This window comes from Ornithorhynchus anatinus, chromosome 21 (genome assembly GCF_004115215.2).
Source record: "Ornithorhynchus anatinus isolate Pmale09 chromosome 21, mOrnAna1.pri.v4, whole genome shotgun sequence".
Taxonomy (NCBI): Eukaryota; Metazoa; Chordata; class Mammalia; order Monotremata; family Ornithorhynchidae; genus Ornithorhynchus; species Ornithorhynchus anatinus.
This window is the reverse complement of record NC_041748.1, coordinates 11,489,823-11,513,042: the sequence shown is the minus strand read 5'-3', so window position 1 is coordinate 11,513,042 and position 23,220 is coordinate 11,489,823. Positions and strand designations below refer to the sequence as shown.

At 52.0% G+C, this 23,220-nt stretch overlaps 2 protein-coding genes across 9 annotated transcripts in view; one reads left to right on the top strand and one right to left on the bottom strand.

Annotated features, from left to right (window-relative positions):
* Nucleotides 1-9,650, bottom strand: part of BBS9 (Bardet-Biedl syndrome 9) — a 483,236-nt gene extending 473,586 nt beyond the window's left edge. For 2 of the 7 annotated variants that reach the window (XR_005661271.1, XM_039915126.1), the window contains exon 1: nt 1,335-1,564. The gene's annotated coding sequence lies outside the window, so the exon portion shown is untranslated. Of the gene's footprint in view, nt 1-1,334; nt 1,566-4,272; nt 4,397-9,570 lie in introns of those variants that run through there. The other 5 variants (XM_039915127.1, XM_039915128.1, XM_039915129.1 and 2 more) reach the window with 5 other exon arrangements.
* A 599-nt stretch (nt 9,651-10,249) lies between these two features.
* The window catches only part of NT5C3A (5'-nucleotidase, cytosolic IIIA), a 61,082-nt gene continuing 48,111 nt past the window's right edge, over nt 10,250-23,220 (top strand). The window contains exon 1 of one of the 2 annotated variants that reach the window (XM_001506596.5): nt 10,250-11,069. In XM_001506596.5, coding sequence (XP_001506646.1) covers nt 10,917-11,069 — 153 coding nt within the window. In that variant the 5' untranslated portion in view covers nt 10,250-10,916. The remainder of the gene's footprint in view (nt 11,070-23,220) is intronic. The other variant, XM_007669780.2, reaches the window with a different exon arrangement.

The window sequence follows — 23,220 nt, the reverse complement described above, 5'->3', positions numbered from 1 at the left end:
GAGATGAAACGTTCAGTGCACCGCTTATTGATTTTCCTTTACGGTCCTCACATGCATTGGTCAGATTCTTTCTCAGAGGAAATTCTGCTGTCTAAATAGCCAGGCCTTTTATTTGCTTCCTGACAGTCTAATGTTTTGCGTTTACCACCTTTCCAACAAAAGTACTTGACGTCTGCCTCCTCCCTCGAGACTGCGGGCAGGGAATGTGTCTGTTTATTTTTCTACTGTACTCTTCTAAGCGCTTGGCACAGTGCCCTGCACACAGCGAGTGCTCAACAAATACGATTGGATGATCGAATGAATACTTTATGTGACAAAAGGTTAGAAAGAATATTTTTTGGAACACCTAAACTTCCACAAACCCCAACTTCACGTAACTGTGAATGGGCCTGAATAATATATACATACAAAAATATACATGCATATATATGCATATATACTTATTTGTATATGCACGCGTATATATTTATACATACATATTCATATATGCATGCACATGTTTTTATACATACATATATATTTGTGTCTATACACATGCATATTCATTTATATAAGCATGCGCATATATTTATACATGTATATATACATACATATTTTTATATATATACGCATATATATTTATTATATTCAGCCGCCCCTCATTTTCAAAGATCCGACCCCCCAAGCAAGCTAAAGATTCACCTCGCATGGTTCTCCGGTGGGCCGGGTTTGAGTGTGGAGAGGGTGCTCTGAATGAATTATGTATATATACAAGATATATTTACAACGATTACGATAACACCGTGTTAATCCCTTACTCTGGCCGAAGGGCAGAAATACAATATAGAGGAGGCAAATTCCCGATCCACATCAGGCTGCGTATCTAAAGGGGTATTTTTTACAGATGAGGAAACCGAAGCCCAGAGAAGTTAAGTGACTTGTCTACGGTCACTTGGCAGGCCAGTGGCAGAGTGGGGACCGGGAACCAGGCTTCCTAACAGCCAGGCCCGTGCTCTTTCCGTTAGGTCACGTGGCTTCTCTCAAAATCAATCAATCCGTGGTATTTAATGAGCCCGGACTATGTGCAGAGCACTGTACGAAGCGCCCGGAAACAATACGACGGAATTAGCGGCCACATTCCCTTCGATTTCAATCCCGGTTACCAAATGCGAACTTTGTCTTTCCCCCGAAATCAAATCGCTCCAAAAGTTGAAATTATCATTTTGATTAAAAAGTCACGAATCTAAGTAAAGTTCTGCCATGATTTCAGAGGCGAGGCAATCTTCTGCCACTAACTTACACACTTCGTTCAAGGTGGTATAACTATAGGTATAGATCTATATAAAGATATATACCTATAATCAAGTGTTTCTCTCTCCTTCACGACGGAAGACTCGGCTCACTGCGAAATTCACTTATCGGCTTATCGGATGCGTGGCTGATAAGACGTCAGTGTGGAATTCACAGTCGGGATTGCATTTTCTACTCCGGAAGACCGTCCTTTTTGTTGTATTGGCACATTTATGGTTTGCGGGGCCTAGTGCCAGTTTCACTTTTAATAATAACGAGGACGGTATTTGTTAAGCGCTTACTTCATGTGTCAGGCACCGTCGCAAGCACGGGGGTGGATACGAGCAAATCGGGTTGGACACAGTCCCCGTCCCTCACGGGGCTCACGGTCTCAATCCCCACTTTGGAGATGACGTAACTGAGGCCCAGAGAGGTGAAGCGACTTGCCCAACGCCAGACGAGTGGCCGAGCCGGGATTAGAACCCACGGCCTCCGAGTCCCGGGCCTGTGCTCTATCCATTTCGCCACGTCGCTTCTCGTGCCATGCTGCGATGTATAACAATAATAATGTTGGTATTTGTTAAGCGCTTACTACGTGCCGAGCACTGTTCTAAGCGCTGGGGGAGATACGGGGTCATCGGGTTGTCCCACGTGAGGCTCACAGTCTTAATCCCCATTTTACAGATGAGGGAACTGAGGCCCAGAGAAGTGAAGTGACTTGCCCACCGTCACACAGCTGACGAGTGGCAGAGCCGGGATTCATTCATTCATTCATTCAATAGCACTTATTGAGCGCTTACTATGTGCAGAGCACTGTACTAAGCGCTTGGGATGAACAAGTCGGCAACAGATAGAGACGGTCCCTGCCGTTTGACGGGCTTACGGTCTGATCGGGGGAGACGGACGGACGAGAACGATGGCAATAAACAGCGTCAGGGGGAAGAACATCTCGAACTCATGACCTCTGACTCCCAAGCCCGGGTTCTTTCCACTGAGCCACGCTGCTTCTCTCACAGTCCTCATGAGGAGCGGCTCCCCCTTCTAGACGGCGAGCCCATTTTTGGGTAGGACTGGTCTCTACCTGTGGCTGGTTGGTACTTTCTGAGCGCTCAATACGGCGCCCTGCACCCAGTGAGCGCCCAATAAATACGACCGAATGAATGAATGCGGCTTCTGCCCTAAAGGAGCCTTTCCTTTCTCTGTTGGAGCGAAGGACCCTTCGAACCATCTCCTGTCTTCCGTTTCCGTCTTCCGCTTTCCAATTTCAGCTCAACGTGAAGAAGCTCCCTCTCGCCTGTCAGGTCCGTATGAGCAGAGAAGCAGCACGGCTTAGTGGCTAGAGCCCGGGCCTGGGAGTCAGAAGGTCGCGGGTTCTAATCCCGGCCCGCCCACCGGTCCGCTGCGTGACTCTGGGCAAGTCGCTTGACTTCTCTGGGCCTCCGGTTACCTCATCTGTAAAATGGGGATTGAGACTGTGGGACAGGGACCGCGTCCGACCCGATTTACTTGGATCCACCCCAGCGTTCAGCTCGCTGGCTGGCACACAACACTAAACAAATAATAACACCGTTGGTATTTGTTAAGCGCTTACTATGTGCGGAGCACTGTTCTACGCGCTGGGGGAGATACAGGGTCATCGGGTTATCCCACGTGAGGCTCACCGTCTTAATCCCCATTTGACAGATGAGGGAACTGAGGCACAGAGAAGTTAAGTGACTTGCCCACGGTCACACAGCTGACAAGTGGCAAAGGCGGGATACCACAGCTATTGCCAATACCAATTCTATTGGATTAATAAACACTAATAATAATAATAGTAATAGTACTTGCTAAGCTCTCACTACGTGCCAAGCACGGTGCTAATTACTGGGGTAGATAGAAGTTAATCAGGTCGGGCAGAGTCCCTGTCCCACGTGGGGTTCAGAGTCTCAATCCCTATTTTACAGACGAGGTAACTGAGGCCCAGAGAAGTGAAGTGACCTACCTAAGGTCACACGAACGGCAGACAAGCCGGGATCAGAACCCACGACCTGCTGACTCCCAGGCCCGTGCTCTATCCACTGAGCCATGCGGCTTCTTCTACCGCTTTGGAATAATAAATAATAATTACTTCTATGGTATTTGTTAAGCACCTGCTATGCGTCAAGCACTGTTCTAAGCACTGGGTACAGGCAAGTCAATCAGGCCGGACACTGTCCTGTCCCACATCGAGCTCCCTGTCTAAGGGGCAGGGAAGACACTAATAATCATCATCATAATAATAATGATGTTGGTATCTGTTAAGCTCTTACTGTGCGCCAAGCCCTGGGGTAGATACAAGGTAATCCGGTTGTCCCACGTGGGGATCAAGTCTTAATCCCCATTTTACAGATGAGGTCGCTGAGGCCCAGAGAAGCGAAGCGACTTGCCCAAAGTCACAGAACTGACAAGGGGCGGAGTCGGGATTCGAACCCACGACCTCCGACTCCCAGGCCCGGGCTCTTTCCACTGAACCACGCTGCTTATCTGCTTACCTGGAGAAGCAGCGTGGCTCAGTGGAAAGAGCCCGGGCTTGGGAGTCATAGGTCGTGGGTTCGAATCCCGGATCTGCCGCTTGCCAGCTGCGTGCCTGAGGCTAAGTCACTTCTCTGTGCCTCAGTTATCTCATCTGTAAAATGGGGATTAACCGTGAGCCTCACGTGGGACAACCTGATGACCTTGTACGCACCCCAGCACTAGAACAGTGCCCTGCACATAGTGAGCGCTTAATACCAACATTCTTATTATTATCTTAGCCCCATTTTACAGCTGAGGAAACTGAGACACAGAGAAGTTAAGCGACTTGCCCTAGGGCACCCAGCAAGTGTCAGAGCCTGGGTAAAAACCAAGGTCCTCTGATTCCCAGGTCTGTACCCTCTCCTCTAAGCCACGATACTCTCCTACAAACGCTCAGCACGGTGCTCTTCACACAGTAAGCGTTCATTAAATACCACCGACTGACTGACTATCACCTATTCCGTGTACCTTCTGTCACTTAAATCCATCGGACGTACGGGAAATATCTTCCTTTCAGAATTTAGCGGACTCTGGCTCCGGAGAAGTCACGACTCCCCGTGATTCTAAAATGTCGGCTCTGCTCCTGCGAGGCTAAAAATACACACCCACGACTAAATCCTCCGGGAAATAATCTCCTTTCAAGGGTTTCCCTCATGGGAGCGGGACAGAGCTTGATCCATTAGGGTTAGGACACAGATGAGCTTTACTAGTCTCTCTTCCCGGCTGTTGTCTTGCAGAGAACGAGGGAGGGACGACGATCTTTCCGTCTTCGGGAATTCCGCCGCATTTTCCCTCCGCTCCTCCGCCCCTCCCCATCGCCCCTACTCCCTCCCTCTGCTCTGCCCCCTTCCCCGCCCCGCAGCACCGGTGTATATATGATTTATTCTATTCATTTCATCAATGATTCGTATAGATCCGGAATTCCATTCGCGTATTTCGACGCCGTCGACGCCTATCCGTTCCGTCCTGCGGTCCGTCTCCCCCCTTCTAGACTGTGAGCCCGTTGGTGGGCGGGGACCGTCTCGGGCGCCCAACTGTCCTTTCCGAACGCTCAGGACAGCGCTCCGCACCCAGTAAGCGATCAGGAAACGAACGAATACGCCATCACCGCCCTGAAGGGTTGTCGTTTCAGAGCGGAGGCTCAGGAAACGGTATTTCTCAATTAGGGCCACGGAAGGCCGATGTCTCCCCTGGGCCAGATGTGCTACACGGAGAATAACGTATACGCTTAGAACAGCGCTCTGCACGTAGTGAGCACTTAACAAATACCAACGTTATCATCATTACGTGCAGCTTCTACGCACGCATACGTAGAGCCACACGCGAGTCATCCATTCGATCGTGTTCATCGAGCGCTTACAGTGCGCAGAGAACGGCGCTAAGCGCTTGGGAACGGAGAGAAGCCGCCCGGGCTTGGGAGTCATAGGTCGTGGGTTCCAATCCCGCATCTGCCATTTGTCAGCTGTGTGACTGAGGCTAAGTCACTTAACTTCTCTGTGCCTCAGTTACCTCGTCTGTAAAATGGGGATTAACTGTGAGCCTCACGTGGGACGACCTGACGACCCTGTATTTACCGCAGCGCTTAGAACCGTGCTCTGCACACAGTAAGCGCTTAACAAATACCAACATTATTATTATTATCTTAGCCCCATTTTACAGCCGAGGAAACAGACACGGAGAAGTTAAGTGACTTGTCCGAGGGCACCCAGCAAGTAAGCGTCAGAGCCTGGGTAAAAACCAAGGTCCTCCGATTCCCAGGTCTGTACCCTTTCCTCGGGAGTCGGAGGACGTGGGTTCGAGTCCCGGCTCCGCCACCTGTCTGCTGGGCGACCTCGGGCAAGTCGCTTCACTGGGCCTCAGTTACCTCATCTGCGGGGATGAAGGCCGTGCGCCCTACGTGGGACAACCCGATGCCCTCGTATCTACTCCGGAGCTTGGAACGGTGCTTGGCACGTACGATTATTATGATTATTACAGTATAACAAGAAAGAGTGACATCCCCCGCCCACAGTGAGCTTACAGTCTAGAGTGGGGGAGGCAGACATCGATTATTGATAAATAGGCTCTGTATCCACCCCGGGGTTCAGAATTCATTCAATCATATTTATTGAACGCTTACTGTGTGCAGAGCCCCGTACTAAGCGCTTGGAGAGTATAATTCGGCAACAGATAGAGACAATCCCTTACCCAACAATGAGCTCACAGTCTAGAAGGCGGGAGACAGACAATAAAACGAAACAAAATAGACAGGCACCACTACCATGAAAATAGATTAATGCACATCATTAATAAAATAGAGCAATAGCTATCAACACATATACAAGTGCTGTGGGGAGGGGAAGGGGGTAGAGCAGAAGGAGGGAGTAGGGGCAGTGGGGAGGGGAGGAGGAGTGGAGGGAAAGGGAGGGCTCAGTCTGGGAAGGCCTCTTGGAGGAGGTGAGCTCTCCGAAGGGCTTTGAAGAAGGGAAGAGAGTGAGTTTGGCGGAGGTGAGGAGGGAGGGCGTTCCGGGACCGCGGGGGGACGCGGCCCGGGGGTCGACGGCGGGACGGGCGAGAACGGGGGACGGCGAGGAGGTGGGCGGCGGAGGAGCGGAGGGTGCGGGGTGGGCGGTGGAAAGAGAGAAGGGAGGAGAGGTAGGAGGGGGCGAGGTGGTGGAGAGCCTCGAAGCCTAGAGTGAGAAGTTTCTGTTTCGTGCGGAGGTCGATGGGCAACCACTGGAGGTTTTTGAGGAGGGGGGTGACCTGCCCAGAGCGTCTCTGCGGGAAGATGAGCCGGGCAGCGGAGTGAAGAATAGACCGGAGCGGGGCGAGAGAGGAGGAAGGGAGATCGGAGAGAAGGCTGACGCGGTAATCTAGCCGGGATATTACTAGGAGCCCGTAGCGGCAAGGTAGCCGTTTGGATGGAGAGGAAAGGGCGGATCTTGGCGTTGTTGTGAAGGTGAGACCCGCAGGTGTCGGTGACGGATCGGACGTGTGGGGTGAATGAGAGAGTGAGGTCAAGGACGACACCGAGGTTGCGGGCCTGTGAGAGGGAAAGGACGGTCGTGCCGTCCACGGTGACGGAGAAGTCAAGGAGAGGACAGGGTCTGGGAGGGAAGGTAAGGAGCTCGGTCTTGGACATGTTGAGTTTTAGGTGGCGGGCGGACAGGCAGGTGGAGACGTCCCGGCGGCGGGAGGAGATACGAGCCCGGAGGGAGGGAGAGAGAACCGGGGAGGAGATGGAGAGTTGGGTGTCCTCGGCGGAGAGATGGAAGTCGAAGCCGTGGGAGCGAATGAGTTCGCCGAGGGAGTGAGTGCAGATGGAGAACGGAAGAGGGCCGAGAACTGACCCTTGAGGAACCCCTACAGTTAGGGGATCGGAGGGGGAGGGGGAGCCGGCGAAGGAGACCGAGAATGACCGGCCGGACAGATGAGAGGAGAACCGGGAGAGGACGGAGTCCGTGAAGCCAAGGCGAGATGAGGTGTGGAGGAGGAGGGGAGGGTCGACGGTGTCAGAGGCAGCCGAGAGGTCGAGGAGGATGAGGATAGAGCAGGAGCCGTCGGATCTGGCAAGAAGGAGGTCACGGGTGACCTCGGAGAGAGCAGTCTCGGTAGAGCGGAGGGGACGGAAGCCAGATCGGAGGGGGTCCGGGAGAGAATCGGAGTTGAGGAACTCTAGGCGGCGAGTGTAGACGACTCGTTCTAGGAGTTTCGAGGGGAAGGGCGGGAGGGAGATGGGGCGATGACTGGAAGGGGCGGGGGGTCGAGAGAAGGGTTTTTTAGGATGGGGGAGACGTGGGCATGTTTGAAGGCAGAGGGGAAGGAGCCGTTGGAGAGTGAGCGGTTGAAGAGGTCGTTAAAGAGGGGAGGAGGGAAAGAGTGAGAGTTTTTAGAAGATGAGCGGGAATGGGGTCCGAAGCACAGGTGGAGGGGGTGGCTCTTGCGAGGAGGGAGGAGATCTCCTCTGAAGATACTGCTGGGAAGGGTGCGAAAGGAGAGGAGGAGGTCGAGGGCCGGGGGGGCGGGGGGGATGGAGAAAGGGGAGGGGTGACTTTGGGGAGCTCAGACCTGACGGTGTTAATTTTCCTAATGAAGTAGGCGGCCGGATGGTTGGGGGGGAGGGATGGAGGAGGGGGAGGAGGGGGAGGACCGGGGCGCCTGAGGAGGGGGTTAGATGTCCGGAACAGCTGGCAGGGGGTGACGGGCACGGGTGTCAATGACGGAAGAAAATCAGTTTTGCCTGGCGGAGGAGAGGGCGGAGTTAAGGCAGAAAAGGATAAATTTCAAGTGAACAAGGTTGGAACGTAGTAAGCGCTTGACAAATGCCACAATTATGATTACGAGTACACTAATAATGTTGGTATATGTTGAGCGCTTACTATGTGCAGAGCTCTGTTCTAAGCGCCGGGGCAGATACAGGGTAATCGGGTCGTCCCACGTGAGGCTCACAGTCTTGATCTCCATTTTCCAGATGAGGGAACTGAGGCCCAGAGAAGTTAAGTGACTCACCCACGGTCACACAGCTGACAGGGGGCGGAGCCGGGATTCGAACCCATGACCTCTGACTCCCAAGCCCGGGCTCTTTCCACTGAGCCGGGCTGCTTCTCGATCCACCCCAGGGCTCAGTACGGTGCCTGGAACATAGTTAAGTGCTTACAGATTATATAATTTTGATGATTATGGTAAATAAATGGCCTTTGAATGCACCCCAGCGATTAGTACAGTGCCTGGCACATAGTAAATGCTTAAAAATTCTATAATTATGGTGATGACCATGATTGATAAACGGCCTCTGTATGCACCCGGGCTCAGTACGGTCCTGGCACATAGTAAGTGCTCTCTCCCATTTAGACCGAGAGCCCGTCATTGGGCAGGGACTGTCTCTATCTGTTGCCCAACTGTACATTCCAAGCGCTTAGTACAGTGCTCTGCACACGGTAAGCGCTCAATAAATACGACTGAATGAATCAATGCTTTAAAAATTCCGTAATTATGATGATTATGGTTAATAGTCTTTGAGTGCACTCCGGCGCTCAGTACAGAACCTGACACATAGTAAGTGCTTAAAAATTCCCTAATGATGATGACGATCATGATTACTAAATGGCCTTTGTGTGCACCCCAGCGCTCAGTACAGTGCCTGGCATAGAGTAAGCGTTTAGCAAATTCCCTAATTACAATGACGATGGTGATTAATCACGATGGTGATTAACAAATGGCCTCCGTGGGCACTCCGGCGCTCAGTACAGAGCCTGGCACGTCGTAAACGCTTATATTCCCTAATGATGACGACGATCATGATGACTAAATGGCCTCTGTGTGCACCCCAGCGCTCAGTACAGTGCCTGGCACGTCGTAAGCGCTTAATAAATTCCCTATCGACGACGATGATGATGACTAAATGGCCTCTGTGTGCACCCCAGCGCTCAGTACAGTGCCCGGCACGTCGTAAGCGCTTAACAAAAATTCCCTGATGATGATGACTAAATGGCCTCCGTGTGCACCCCAGCGCTCAGTTCAGTGCCCGGTACATCGTAAGCGCTTAACAAATTCCCCGATGATGACGACTAAATGGCCTCCGTGCGCATCCCAGCGCTCAGTACAGTGCCTGGCACGTCGTAAGCGCTTAATAAATTCCCTATCGACGATGATGATGATGACTAAATGGCCTCTGTGCGCACCCCAGCGCTCAGTACAGTGCCTGGCACGTCGTAAGCGCTCAACGGATTCCCTAACGATGATGACGACGATCATCATCACGAAGAAAGAGGTTTCGGTCCCTCTTACCTGCAGGGATGCGGGGGGGTGAGGGCAGCGGGGGCTCCGGAAGGGCAAAAGGGGCAAAAGGGGCAGCGGGGGCAGGACCGGCCGGCCGCCCACCTTCCCTCCCGCCGCCGCCGCCGCCTGCGCTGTTGTCATAGCAGTGGCCAACGAAGCCCAGCGCGCAGGAGCGGAAGTCCCCAGGGCGCTCGGCCTGTCGGGAGTTGTAGTCCCGAAGGGCGGGGGCAGGGCGGGAAAACGCCCTCCCATTGGTCCGGGCGGCCCCCGGCCTCGCCCGCCTTTCTAGCGGCCGGGCGGACTCTACCACCTGGCCTCTCCCCGCCACAGGCGCGGGGGGGGCCCCGCCGCGCTCTTCTCCCCCCCTCTCCCCACCCCGAAAGCGGATCTCTTCTGGACGAGCCCCTCACTCCTCCGCGATTCGTCTTGGCTTTTAGAAGAGCGGCGGAGGCGGCGAGCCGCGTCCCGGACTCCTGGCTTTGGCGGGGGGCTCCCCCCCCGCGGGGGTGCGGGTTGGATTGTTCGGAAGGGGCGGGGCGGGAGAGGGAGCGCCCGGGCGGGCCGGGGGAGGGGGGAGCGGGAGAGGCCCGGGCATGCGCGGACGGGGGCGAGCGCGGCCGATTTTGCCGCCCGCTGGAGGCCGGTTAAGCGGTCGGGCGGCAGGCGGGCGCGCTCGCTCCCTCCCTCCCTCCCTCCCTCCCTCCTTCCTTCCTGCTCTTCATCTTCATCCTGATCGTGCTCCTGCTCCCGGCTCCTGCTCCTAGATTCCTCCTTCTGCTCCCCGCTTCCTAATTCCTCCTCCTGCTCCCTAGTCCCCGTTTCCTAATTCCTGCTCCCTGCTTCCTAATTTCTCCTCCCGCTCCCCGGTTCCTGTTCCCTGCTTCCCGATACCTGCTCCTGGTTCCTATTCCCCGCTTCCTAATTCCTCCTCCCGCTCCCCGGTTCCTATTCCCCGCTTCCTAATTCCTGCATCTGATTCCTGCTCCCTGGTTCCTGTTCCCCTCCTCCTAATTCCTGCTTCTGCTCCCTGGTTCCTAATTCCTCCTCCCGCTCCCCGGTTCCCATTGCCTGCTTCCTAATTCCTGCATCTGGTTCCTGCTCCCTGATTCCTCCTCCCGCTCCCGGTTCCTATTCCCCGCTTCCTAATTCCCGCTCCCCGGTTCCCTAATTCCTCCTCCCGCTCCCCTGTTCCTATTCCCCGCTTCCTAATTCCCGCTCCTGGCTCCTGCTTCTAAGTTCCCTGGTTCCTCCTCCTGCTCCCTGCTTCCTAATTCCTGCTTCTGCTTCCAGGTTCCTGCTCCTGCTCCCCGATTCCCGGTCCTGCACCTCCTTCCACTGTAGATTGGAGCTGGTGAATGAAGGCGGCGGGGATGGACCGGGCAGCGGTGGCCCGGGTGGGCGCCGTGGCCAGCGCCAGCGTGTGTGCCCTGGTGGCCGGGGTGGTGCTGGCCCAGTACATCTTCACCATGAAGAAGAAGACCGGCAGGAAGACCAAGATCATCGAGATGGTGAGACCTTCTCCCTTCTCTCACCGACACAGACACACACGCGCGCGCAGAATAACCGTGCCATTCCTCAAGCGCTTACCGCGTGCCGGGCACCGTCCTAGGGAGATCCCCGTCCCAGCGCTTAGTACGGTGTCCGGCACTTAGCGAGAGCTCAGTGCTTCAATTATCATTACTAAGCTCCGGGATGGATATAAACACGTGGGCTCGGACCCGGTCCCTGGCCCCCTTGGGGCTCACGGTCTCCATCCCCATTTTCCAGATGAGGTAACGGAGGCCCAGAGAGGCGAAGTGGTTTGCCCAGGGTCACACGGCAGACAAGCGGCGGATCTGGGATTAGAACCCATGACCTTCTGCGACCAGGCCCGCGCTCCACCACTACGCCGTGCCGCTTCTCTACGTGCCGGACACCGGCCACTCTGGCCCCGTAGGGAGCCTAGAATCAGCAGGCCGCAGCCCAGCCCTCCGCCCCTTCTGCACTCTCGGCTTCCAGGGAGGGGCTGCGGCGAGGAGCCAGGAAAAGGGGCAGGAAGCGGCTCGGGTGGAGCCCGGGCCCGGCCCCGAGAGGCCTCCGCTGTGCAAGGACCGGGCCCGGGCCGAGCCGGCCGGTCCCTTGCCCACCCCCTAGCCCCTGGGCCGGTGACGGCCGTCGGCCTCCGGGCCGGCTGCGGCGGAGGGCCCGTGGACCGACCCGTCGGCCGATTCCTCCCAGACCCTCGGCGGCGACCAGCTGCTTAACCGTTTCCGCCCGGCGTTTGGGGGGCATAAGAAGATTTTCCCGAGTCCGCTTGTCCTAGGGAAAGGCACTGCCTCTCTAAGCTCTCTGCGGCGGTGAGGTCCGCCTTCCCCGGTTCTCGGCCCGTATCTGAGATGGGCTTTCTGAAATAGGGAAATGAGTGACTTGGGGGCAAAATACAGTGCGGAGTTGCATCCGTCCGCTGACCAGAAGCTTCCTTGTCTGGAGGTGAACTCTGTACTTTGTGGGTTCCGTCCCCTCATCGGTCGGTCAGACGGAACACCGTTTCAGTCCAGGGTTTGGTTAACAGTTGAGCGGGAAAAGGGGGTTGAGGACAACGGAGATGCCGGACCAGCCCTCGGTTAACCAAGGATGACAGCTGGCCAGAATACTCGGCGCCGTATTTGAAAGTCATTTCCTTCCCTGCTCGAACCAGCAAAACTACATTCCGGGTAGGGCTTTCCAGCCGAGGAGAATGCCATCTTGAGGAACGTGGTCAGCGGCCTTTCACCAACGGGACTGACCGGGCATCAGTTGATGATGATAGTAATGATAATAGTTAGAACTGTGGTATTGGTTAAGCATCAACTATGTGCCGGGCTCTGTACGGAGCCCTGGGGTGGCTTGAAGATAACCGGGTCCCACATGGGACTCACGGTCCAAAGAACACCTCTACCTCCAAACTCAGATTCTGTCAAATTTCGGTCCAGTATTCAGTGGGGACTATTAATTATTATATTGCTTGTTAAGCGCTTACTGTGTGCCAAGCACCGTTCTAAGCACTGGGCTAGAGATACAAGGTAATCGGGGTGGACACAGTCCCTGTCCCACGAGAGGTTCACGGTCTCAGTCCCCATTTTACAGATGAGGTAACTGAGGCACGGAGAAGTGAAGTGACTTGCCCAGTGGTCACGCAGCAGACAAGTGGCGAGCCGGGATTAGAACCCACGACCTCCGACTCCCAAGCCCGTGCTCTTGCCGCTCGGCCATAAGCGCTTACTGTGTGCGGAGCCCTGTACTAAGCACTGGGAAGAGAATACCCAGGTGGGAATTAGACGTGGTCCCAGCCCCTTTGTGGGGTTCACAATCTGAGCATAAAGCCGCAAAGGAAAAATTGTTCCATCAGCGGTAAATACAGTTAGACTGTTTCAGTGTTTGGTTCCCAAATACACACTGCTCTAACAGAGGCAGAGAAAATATCCAACTTCTCCGGGAACTAAATATATTTTATGAATGTATTTTGATAGTCAAATATTCAACGTCTTAATGCTTTCCAAGATAGGACTTCATGAAATGTGTCTGTGGGGAATTGCTTAATACAGTGCCTGGCCTATAGTAAAGCGCTTCACAAATATCATTATCATTATTATTATTATTGCTTGTAAATAATCTTTGATTTCTTAAAACTGGTGTTATTACTGGATAAGAGGCAACACGTAACAAGTTTTGTTTTTTGTTTTCGTCCTGCTTCTCGTTTCTCACCAAACTCAAGTTTCACGTTTGTATACGTAATTTGCATTCTAGCAAGTTAAAGTGGTTTCAATTGTTGAAATCGGGTTGGGAGCCTCTAAAATGTGCTTTTCTACTTAATTGTATGTCATTTTATAGACTCCTGAGTGATTATCACTTTGGTTTTCTTGTCGTTATTTTAAGCTCGATGGTGGTGGTGGTATTAAGTGCTTACTGTGTGATAAGCAACGGGGCTCAAAGTCTAATGCCGAAGGAGAACAGGTACTCACAGATGAGGACACTAAGGCACAGAGAAGCTAAGTGACTTGCCCAGTGTCATGCGCTGAACCAGTGGAGGAGTCTGGATTAGAACCCAGGTCTCTTGACTCCTGGTCCTGTGTTCTTTCTAGTAGGCCTCGAAATTTCTCACCTGAAGCTTTAAAATAGTGGATTTTTGTCACGCTTTTAATTCGGTAAATGGAGAAATCGTCCCTCTATAGCTTTCCAGACCGGAAACCGAATACTACACGACCGGAAAGCTGAACGCAGCAATCCGTGCGTTTCACTTGGCCAGTTTGGTATGAGCGCCTGGGACGTGCGTATCGTCCTTACCCGGAAATGAAAGGATTTGTGAGCGTATAGAAGAGTTGGTTCTTTTTGTTCAAACTAAAGCTTTGCCAATTTCCAGGAAGTCAAAATCTGTTGTCACTGAGCAGCTAGAGTAGTTTAGTATCTGGCTTAGTCATTCCAGCTAATCATGGCGAGCTGACAGTCTAGAGGGGGAGAGAGACAGTAATATACATCGATAAATAAATGGGAGAAAAGGCAAGGAGAGCTTTTTGTCGGAGACGTGCCTTCAATCTGTCTGAGACGAGGAAGGAAGATGTTCCAGGCCAGAGGCAGGATGTGGGCGGGAGGGCGGCGGCGAGATGGCGGCGAGATCAAGGTACGGTGAGAAGGTTAGCATTAGAGGAACCAAGTGGGCGGGCTGGGGTGCGGTAGGAGATTAGCAAGGTGAGGGAGGAGGGGGCTTTGAAGCCAATGGTGAGGAGTTTTTGTTTTGATATGGCGGTGGATGGGCAATCACTGGAGTTTCTTGAGGCGTGGGGAAATGCGGTCTGAACGTTTTTGAAGGAAAATGATCCGGGCAGCAGAGTGGAGGGTGGACTTGAGTGGGGAGAGACGGGAGGCAGGGAGGTCAGGAAGGAGGTTGACACGATAATCAAGGCGGGCTGGGATAAGTGCTTGCATTAATGTGGGAGTGGTTTGGATGGAGAGGAAGGGATGGATCTTAGCAATTTTGGGAAGGTAGAACGGTCACCTTGGTAGCCACTGCAGTTTTCACAGCCCACATGAAACAGTTACCTTTCAGGATTCCTGCCGGCCTAGCCACCTCACGGAAAGTCCAAAGTAGTTTTTCAGTCAGAGGGCTTAGAAGACACCAGTCTTCTAAGACTTAGGGCTTAGAAGACACCAGTCTTTTGCACCACCATTTTGGAGACTTCGCTTCCTTATGTCCTTAAAGAGTTTCGTTTGTGTGTTTTTTTTTAACCTCTCTGCCTGCACAGTCCCCATTTTTGCTCATCAGCATTCTAAAGAAAATGCTGGCCTTCTTGAAGTGATTTTTTCTTTTTTTGAGTAGTCACACCTTGTTGAAAAATATACTTAGCGAAATAACAGTTTGGGGACAGCGTTAAGCTCTCTGCAGGGTGGGGGTCAATGCAAATCTTTCCTTTAGCAGAGAACTTTCCCAATGCAGGCCTCCCTCAGACGCTTTCTGGCTTGTCAGTCCAGAATCCTGCCGATTCTTGTGCAAGAAGACTGTAAGAATCTTCTGGGCAGGGAACGTGTCTGCCAACTGTGTTATATTGTACTCTCCCAAGGGCTTAGTACACTGTGCGTACAGTGAGCGCTCAATAAATATGATTGAAGCAATGCCATCATCTCTTCTGAACGACAGCTCTGTTCCTCGGCGCGTCACATCCCGTCGTTCCGTGGTACAATCGTTATTTTCTTTGAAGGGGTTGTTTTTCTTCTGTTGTTTATAGCATTATAAGATTAGAGCCTGCTAGGCCTGAGTGAGAAAGACTCACTCCCCTTTTGGGATGAAGAGCGTGTTCCTAAATAGGGTTGCTCAGATATGCACGGTAGCACTGTTTCCTCTTCATTAATCAAGAGACAAATACCCCGGATCTCATGAGGTTTGGATAGGAGGTGGGGGGGAATTCCAACACCAGCAGATAATTAACGCTCTCTTACCCAGTCCCCCTTCGACCCTGGAGTGTCTGGCCACGGTTAATAACAACTATCATAATAACATTAATGGTATTTGTTAAAGAGCTTATTACGGGTCGGACACTGTACCAACCGCTGGCGTAGATACAAGCTAATCAAGTCGGACACGGTCCCTGTCCTTCATGGAGCTCACCGTCTCAATCCCCATTTTACAGATGAGATACCTGAGGCCCAGAGAAGTGAAGTGACTTGCCCGGGGTCACACTGCCGAGAGGTGGCGGAGCCGGGATTGGAACCCAGGTCCTCTGACTCCCAGGCCCGGGCTCTAGCCACTAGGCCACGCTGCTGGCATAGGACGATCACACTTATAATCAAAGCACACCATGTTTCCCAATAGGGTGGGAGTTTTCCTCTTGAAGAACCCCCGCGTTAACGGAAAGCCACATTGTCGAGTCCCAGCCTGGGAGTCAGAAGGACCTGGGTGGTAATCCCGGCTCCACCACCTGCTTGCCGTGTGTCGTGGGGCAAGTCACTGCACTCCTCTGGTCCTCAGTTACCTCATTTGTAAAATGGAGATTAAGAGAGTGAGCCCCATGTGGGGCGGGGACTCTGTCCAACCCGATTAACTTATCCCAGCGCTGAGAATAGTGCTTGGCACATAGTAAGCGCTGAACAAGTACCATAAAAGTAAGAATTCTACTCTTCCTCCTCCGTGGGCAGAACCAAACGCATGCACCCGACCGTTTCTACAGCACTCCGTCATGCCCTAACCAGGCGGGACGCCACCTTCCTGAGTCCTCGACACGTAATTCCGGCCGGACCGAATGAATCAAGCGCTTAGTACAGTGCTCTGCACATAGTAAGCGCTCAGTAAATACTATTGAATGAATAGATACTATTGAATGAATGTATGGATGTGCACCCTTTTCGGCCACAGACACTGTAGTCAGTAAGTCAGTATATTACTGTGCTTACCGTGTGCAGATCACTGCACTAAGCACTTGGGAAAGTCCAATGCAACAGACACTCATGTACCGTTATTAAGTATATTTCTCCAGTCCACCCAAGGATCCGTTGAAGACTTTACTACTTTCTGACCAGAAACTGTCATTCCACAGAGTAACCTGGGTTACGGATGGCTGGGAAGATGGTGATCTGAATAATAAAGGGAATTTAGAGGCGGGTGAGAGGAAAGGAGGATTCGGGATTGGGCTCAGACTCAGACCAGGAAGACGTTCTCCCGCCGTTCCGGCTTCCAGGAGAATTGACTAGCCGCGAAGAGAACCTCCTCCCTCCTCCCTCTGTGGTGACGAGAACCTTTGATCTACTTGCTTCTGCTCTTGGTTTCGTTTGGAATATAAAGGAATTTATCGGTTTGGGGGGCGCTTAAAAGTCCCTTGCGTTGACCAGCGTTAGGGCAGGATATTTGAGCGTCGTCATCGTCAGTATTTATTGAGCATCTCCAGGTTGCGCAGCACCTTATGAAGTCCTTGCGAGAAGACAGTAGAAGAAGACTCAGTCACTGCCCCAGAGGAGTTTGTAATCTCATGGGAAAGAGGGCCAGGTTTTATGCATTTTTTTAATGGTATTTGTTAAGCACTTACTACATGCCAGGCCCTGTACTAAGCGCTGGGGGTGATAGAAGCGAAGCAGGCCGGACACAGTCCGGGCCGCACACGGGGCTCCCGGTCTTCATCCCCGTTTACAGATGAGGTAACCGAGGTCCAGAGAAGTGAAGTGACTTGCCTAAGGTCACACAGCAGACAAGTGGCCGGGCTGGGACGAGAACCCAGGTCCTCTGACTCCCAGGCCCCTGTTATTTTCACTAGGTCATGGTGCATCTCGTTCAGAAGAGCAAAAGGAAAAACTTTGATACAACTGGCAACAGCGAAAGGAAGGACAGATAAACAAGTGGAATAAAGAAACGGATTTATTCACAGGTCCCGAGAGTGGGTGATGACAGACAGGGAGGTGGGAATTAGAGAGTGTCACCCGAGGAGAGCAGCTTTTTAAGGAGGGGAGTTCAGAAAAGGGAAAGCCGTACTCTCTCTTTCCTCATTTCTCCCCTTCCCCTCCTCCACCCGGCATCGTCAGCGAAATGTGTTCTGTATCTCCCTCCAGGCTTCCTCCCCGACGTGGCCAGCTGGCTGCCAAACAGCTAAAAATATTTCCACGCCACAGAACCCTGAAATAGACTCTGATTCAGCCTACTCCACTCACTGTGGGCAGGGGCCACGTCTACCCACTCTGTTACGTTGCCCTCTCCCGTGCACCCAGTAAGTGCCCAATCGATACCGTCGATTGATTGACTAAGCTTCCGAAAGCCATGGGTCCTGATGCAGGGGAGCCCCAGGGATGGACCCAGACGCATTCCCAGATCACGTCTAATTTAGCAGGAATTTTTCAAAATTTATCGTAATCGAATCTATCTCGTACCTAGAATCAACTTTACGCCAATAAAAAAAGATCTTCTTAGACCCGGTTACACGGAAATGTGTTTTCTTCAGTCCTAGATTCCTCCTTTCTGATTCTTTCTCTTCCACATTGTAGATCGCAAGTTCAGCAATAGTGATATCAAAGAGCCGTCATCAGGAAGCTATATTTTTGCATCTTGCTAACACTTTGCCCTCTCAGGATCGCACCTGGAGAGCTTCCAGTACTTTTCCAGTCTCGGCTACGGGAGGGAGAGTCAAGCAGAGGCCTATCCATTCCACGCCTAGCTTGGGTTGGGCAGCGGCTAGCGAGCGGCAGGCCATCTGCTACAAGTCAAAACTCACCTGTGCCGGGCAGCAGCGGCACGGGAGAGAGTCGACCGTGGAGACTCCAGTTTACCACGTGGAAGAAGGCGATGGTAAACCGCTTGCGTGTTTTTTACCAAGAAAACTCTATGGATCCACTACCAGAACGATCACGGGTGGAGGTGGGACATTCTGGGAGAGAAGCGTCCTTGGAGTTGCTGTGGGTCGGAGAAGACTCGAGAGCATAAGAGAAGACAAGCTAACACTTTATTAAAAAATCAAGTCTCCACAGAGCAAAGCCTGGGAGGATTTCTGAGGCGCTAATGGGGTAATGGATTGGTCGGGAGCACATTAATTAGGTGATAAATTCTAGGCCGTGCTTTAAAGTTCCCCAGACACCTAGAAGTGAGCAAATTAACATCTAGGTGATCTGTAGAAGACACGCATCTCCAAATTAGTAGAAATTGTTTGTCTCAGAAGAAAGAAGTGCTCTGGGCTTGCAAATATCTAGCCACCAGCCCCTCAGAATTCTAAAGAACTACCCCCACGCTTCTCCTCTTTTACACGGAATTGAAATAGCATAAACATTCTGAAAATATTCTCATTTGCCAGTAAGCACTATCGAGGCTCCTCTCAGCCTGATCTAGAGCTGAACCCGTCACGTGTGATAGAACTAACAAACCCTACGTTGTTTGCGGGCACCAGCACCAGATTTGAGGTTTCAGCTCACACGGCACATATTTTATCTGTCGTTCTGATATGTGTACGTACGCTGCTCTTTAGAACGTGTGTCTTCGCTACACGTTTTGGAGGGAATGCAGTGGCAGAACTAGAGAAAGGCCTTCTGACACTACCCATCTATCCATATACGGTGCGATGCACTGTCAGAAGAATTGGCTGCAGGCGTACGTGCGGCATCGGACACGGAGCGAAGGTTTACAGCACGAGTTTTCCTTGACGTGGGATTCTGCAAGGCCCCGGCCCCCACGTTATAACTTACTCATTATCAAATGTTTGGGCAGGGATTCACCTTTGCTCAACAACCTCTCTGTCTCCATACTCTCCTTCCTCCACTTCATCACTTGATTGTTTACTAAATTATTTGTTAACTATGGTTGGTTCCTTCCTCCTCCTCCTCTTCTTCGCTGTCACCCTGACCTGGCTTTCATTACCTGGTAATAATAATAATAATAATAATAATGTTGGTATTTGTTAAGCGCTTACTATGTGCCGAGCACTGTTCTAAGCGCTGGGGTAGACACAGGGGAATCAGGTTGTCCCACGTGGGGCTCACAGTCTTAATCCCCATTTTACAGATGAGGGAACTGAGGCACAGAGAAGTTAAGTGACTTGCCCAAAGTCACACAGCAGACAAGTGGCCGAGCCGGGATTCGAACCCATGAACTCTGACTCCAAAGCCCGTGCTCTTTCCACTGAGCCATGCTTTTGTGTGTGTGTGTGTGTGTGGGCCTGTGACCCGTTCGTCCCAGCGCGAGCCGGCTTCCCCACCACCACCACCACCACCACCCCTGCCCCCGCCGCCCCACCTCTCTCCCCCGCGGGACCTAGTCGCTTGGCGGCCTTGCCCGCTCGAAGGACCCGCTGGGGCGTTTGGGCCGGTGCGCGCGGGCCGCCCCCCGACGCGTCTCCGGTCCCTCCCTCGGCTGAGGGGTCCAGGTCGGGTCCCAGGCGCCGGGGTGGCGTTCCGCGGACCCGGCCTCCACCTGTCGTGTGTCCCCGCTGCCGAGGCGGGTGGCAGTTTTTTCACACCAAGGGTCAGAAATGTGTGCGGAGATTTTCGGCGACGCGTTTTTTGGTGGCACTTAGTCTCTGGCGCGACCTCTCTGAGGGTGTCCCCCGTGAGCAGCGAGGAGCGGGTCCTACCCCCGCCTGGCAGCCCGGGCTGCCCAGAGCTCTAGACCCTCCTCTGCCTGGACGCTGTCGGCCGACCCGCTTCCTGATGGCCTAGGGTGTCGGAGGTCCCCACCGGGGCGGAGAGTGGCCGGGGGGAGTGTGCGGGGTAGGTGGCTGTCTGTGTGTGTGTGTGTGTGTGTGTGGTAACTCTGTCTCCACTGCTGATCGCTCCCAAGGAGGCCTCTCCTCCTCCTCCTCGCCCCCCCCGGAGCACCGTCCCACCCCATCCGTGTTCCCTTCATTTGACACCCTCATCATCCACCCCTTCCACCCACTTCAATCCTAGCTGTTGTTCCCTACAATCTACCTTCTGGCTCCACTTCTGATTTCTAAGTGGCTTTGATATCTTTCTCACCTTCCCTCTCTACTCCTCCTCTGCACCGATCCTCGGGGGGCTTCAGTAGCCATATGGATGACCCGTTGACCCCCAAGCTACCCGCTTTCTTCTTATACTTCATCTTCGTCAGCCTCCTGCGCCGCCCCGCCTCTTCCACTCACCAACTTGGACCCATCCTGGATCCCATCGTCACTATTGGTTAGTCCATCCCTAACCTCGCCATATCCGATTTATCGCTGTCTACCACAACCTCCTAACCGGTCCGTTCTCCCCCTAACTCACCCCCTCCAGGAACAAATCTGAGTGGAAAAGTGCTTTCTAGAGAGGAAGTGAAAGGATTTTGCTTGATGGAATGCATAAGAGAAGCTTGTGAAGTTCACATCCATTGAAAGAAATGGAATTTATCGTTCTAATAATCTTAGGGAACAAATTGTATTTTAATTTGTAAAGCTTGTATATTGCCTAGCCATGCCTACTTCTCCACCAAGATCTTAGCGTATTTGGAAGGAGAATACGCCTCTCGTTACTCAGGATACAAGTTAGTTTGGGTTCCCACCCTTCCGAGGTAGTTTGGAATATTCTGGGAGGATTGGCTTTCAGATACACACACGCAAACGTACGGGTGGAGCTGAGCTGGAAAGTTGTTTTAGTTTGGCGTAGCTGCAGCTGATGCCTCACGCCCTCAACATCATCATCAGTGGTATTTATTGAGTGCGTACTCTGTGCAGAACACTGTACTCAGCACTTGGGCGAGTACAACAGAATTGACACGTGCTCTGCCCACAAGCTTATAGGTATAAATCTATTTATGTGAACGTATTACGTTAAATTCTTAAAAATGATTTATGTAGTGAATGCTTACAGTGTGCAGAGCACTGTACTAAGCACTGGGGAGTTCAGTACAACAGAGTTGGTAGACATGCTTCCATCCCGTAAGGAGCTTACAGCCCTGTTCAATCAATTAACCAGTGATATTTATTGAGCGCTTACTATGTGCGGAGCACTGTCCTGAGTGCTTGGGAGAGAAGCAGCGTGGCTTAGTGGCAAGAGCATCGGCTCGGGAGTTAGAGGACGTGGGTTCTAATCTCGGCTCCGCCACTTGTCTGCTGTGTGACCTTGGGCAAGCCACTTGACTTCTCTGTGCCTCAGTCACCTCATCTGTAAAATGGGGGTTAAGACTGTGAGCCCCACGGGGGATCAGCCTCATTACCTTAGAACAGTGCTTGGCACATAGCATTTAACAAATACCATAATTATCATTATTACAATAAAGCAAAGTTAGGGACACGTTCCCAGACCATAATCAGCTTAGAGTCTAGAGTTTCTGGTTTTCCTGAGATCTAGCCAGAAATTGTACATTCCACGCGCTTAGTACAGTGCTCTGCACATAGTAAGCGCTCAATAAATACTGTTAAATCAATGAATGAATGAAATAGCTGCATGTAACAGTGTATTTCTCTCTAGCCAAGCCCATCTGGGGTCTAAAAGAATTTTAGGGTGGGTTAATTTGGTCACGAGCATTATCTGTGGAGAATTTTATTCTCCACCCAGTTTCTCTGTCTTCCCAGCACCTCGTGGCCTAGTAATCAGACCTCTAGGTTGATTGATGGCCTTAAATCTTCAGGAGCTGTAAATAGCACCTCGCAAGCCTCTCCTTTAGTACCGCTCCCTGTAGCAATCTTTCTGTTCGTGTTATTACTTAAATCCTGTTTGGGTCTTTGGTTCCGCCATGGGCATTGGGGCCTACACAGCACTGTCTTCACCCAACACTGGCTTCGAGTGATTTTGAACATTCGAGGCAGTGGCCGATCCCCCTAGCTCTAGTCCAGTCTAGTCCATTCATTCGTTCCTTGTCGTATTTACCGAGCGCTTACTGTGTGTAGAGCACCGAACTAAGCACTTGGGAAAGTACAATACAATAAACAGACACATTCCCTACCCACGGTGAGCTTACAGTCTAGGGTGGGGGAGACAGACATTAATACAAATAAATGAAATTACAGCTCTGTGCATAAGTGCTGTGGGACCGGAAGAGGGGGAGAGAAAAGGGAGCAAGTCAGGGCGACGCAGAAGAGAGTGGGAGATGATAAAAAGAGGGGCTTGGTCTTGGAGGAGATGGGTTTTGAATGGGGAGAGAGTGAATCTGTTGGTTGAACGGTAGCCCTCTTTTCCATAAGGCACCTTGCAGGAAGCTAACTCCTTCTAAACACCTCTTCAAACCTTTCACATCCTCTCTCCATTAGGGTCTTTTCCGTCCTATATGAAAAGTCATCCACTTCCTCGAAAAGCGGTGCAAGATTTTATTTTATTTTTTTTTAATCCCCAAATTTAAACCGGAAGTGAAGCAACCACACCGTTTCTGGCATCTTGCAATGCTGCATTGCCTTGATGAAGTTTGACGAGCAGCAATTTGTCAGTTCCGAATGAACTGCAATGAAAATGAAATGCCTCCCCAGTTCATCAGCTTCTTTGCTTATCTGCTCACAGGTCTCTTTGATACCTTGAAAGTCTGTGGGCAGAGATTCCTGTAAGAATCATTAACTGTCGATTGCTTAATCTCAGTCCAGGTCAGCTGGGAGGGAGAATTTTCCTTATCCGAAGAGCTGGGCTAGGATGCCTGCATTAGAGCATCCAACAGTACAGGTTGGATCTCTGAAGGGTTTCTAAATTGGAATATGCCTTTAAAGAAACCCTGTAGTTGACACTGTTTTAGGCAAAAAGTTGTCAGAGCTTTCGTCTTGAAAA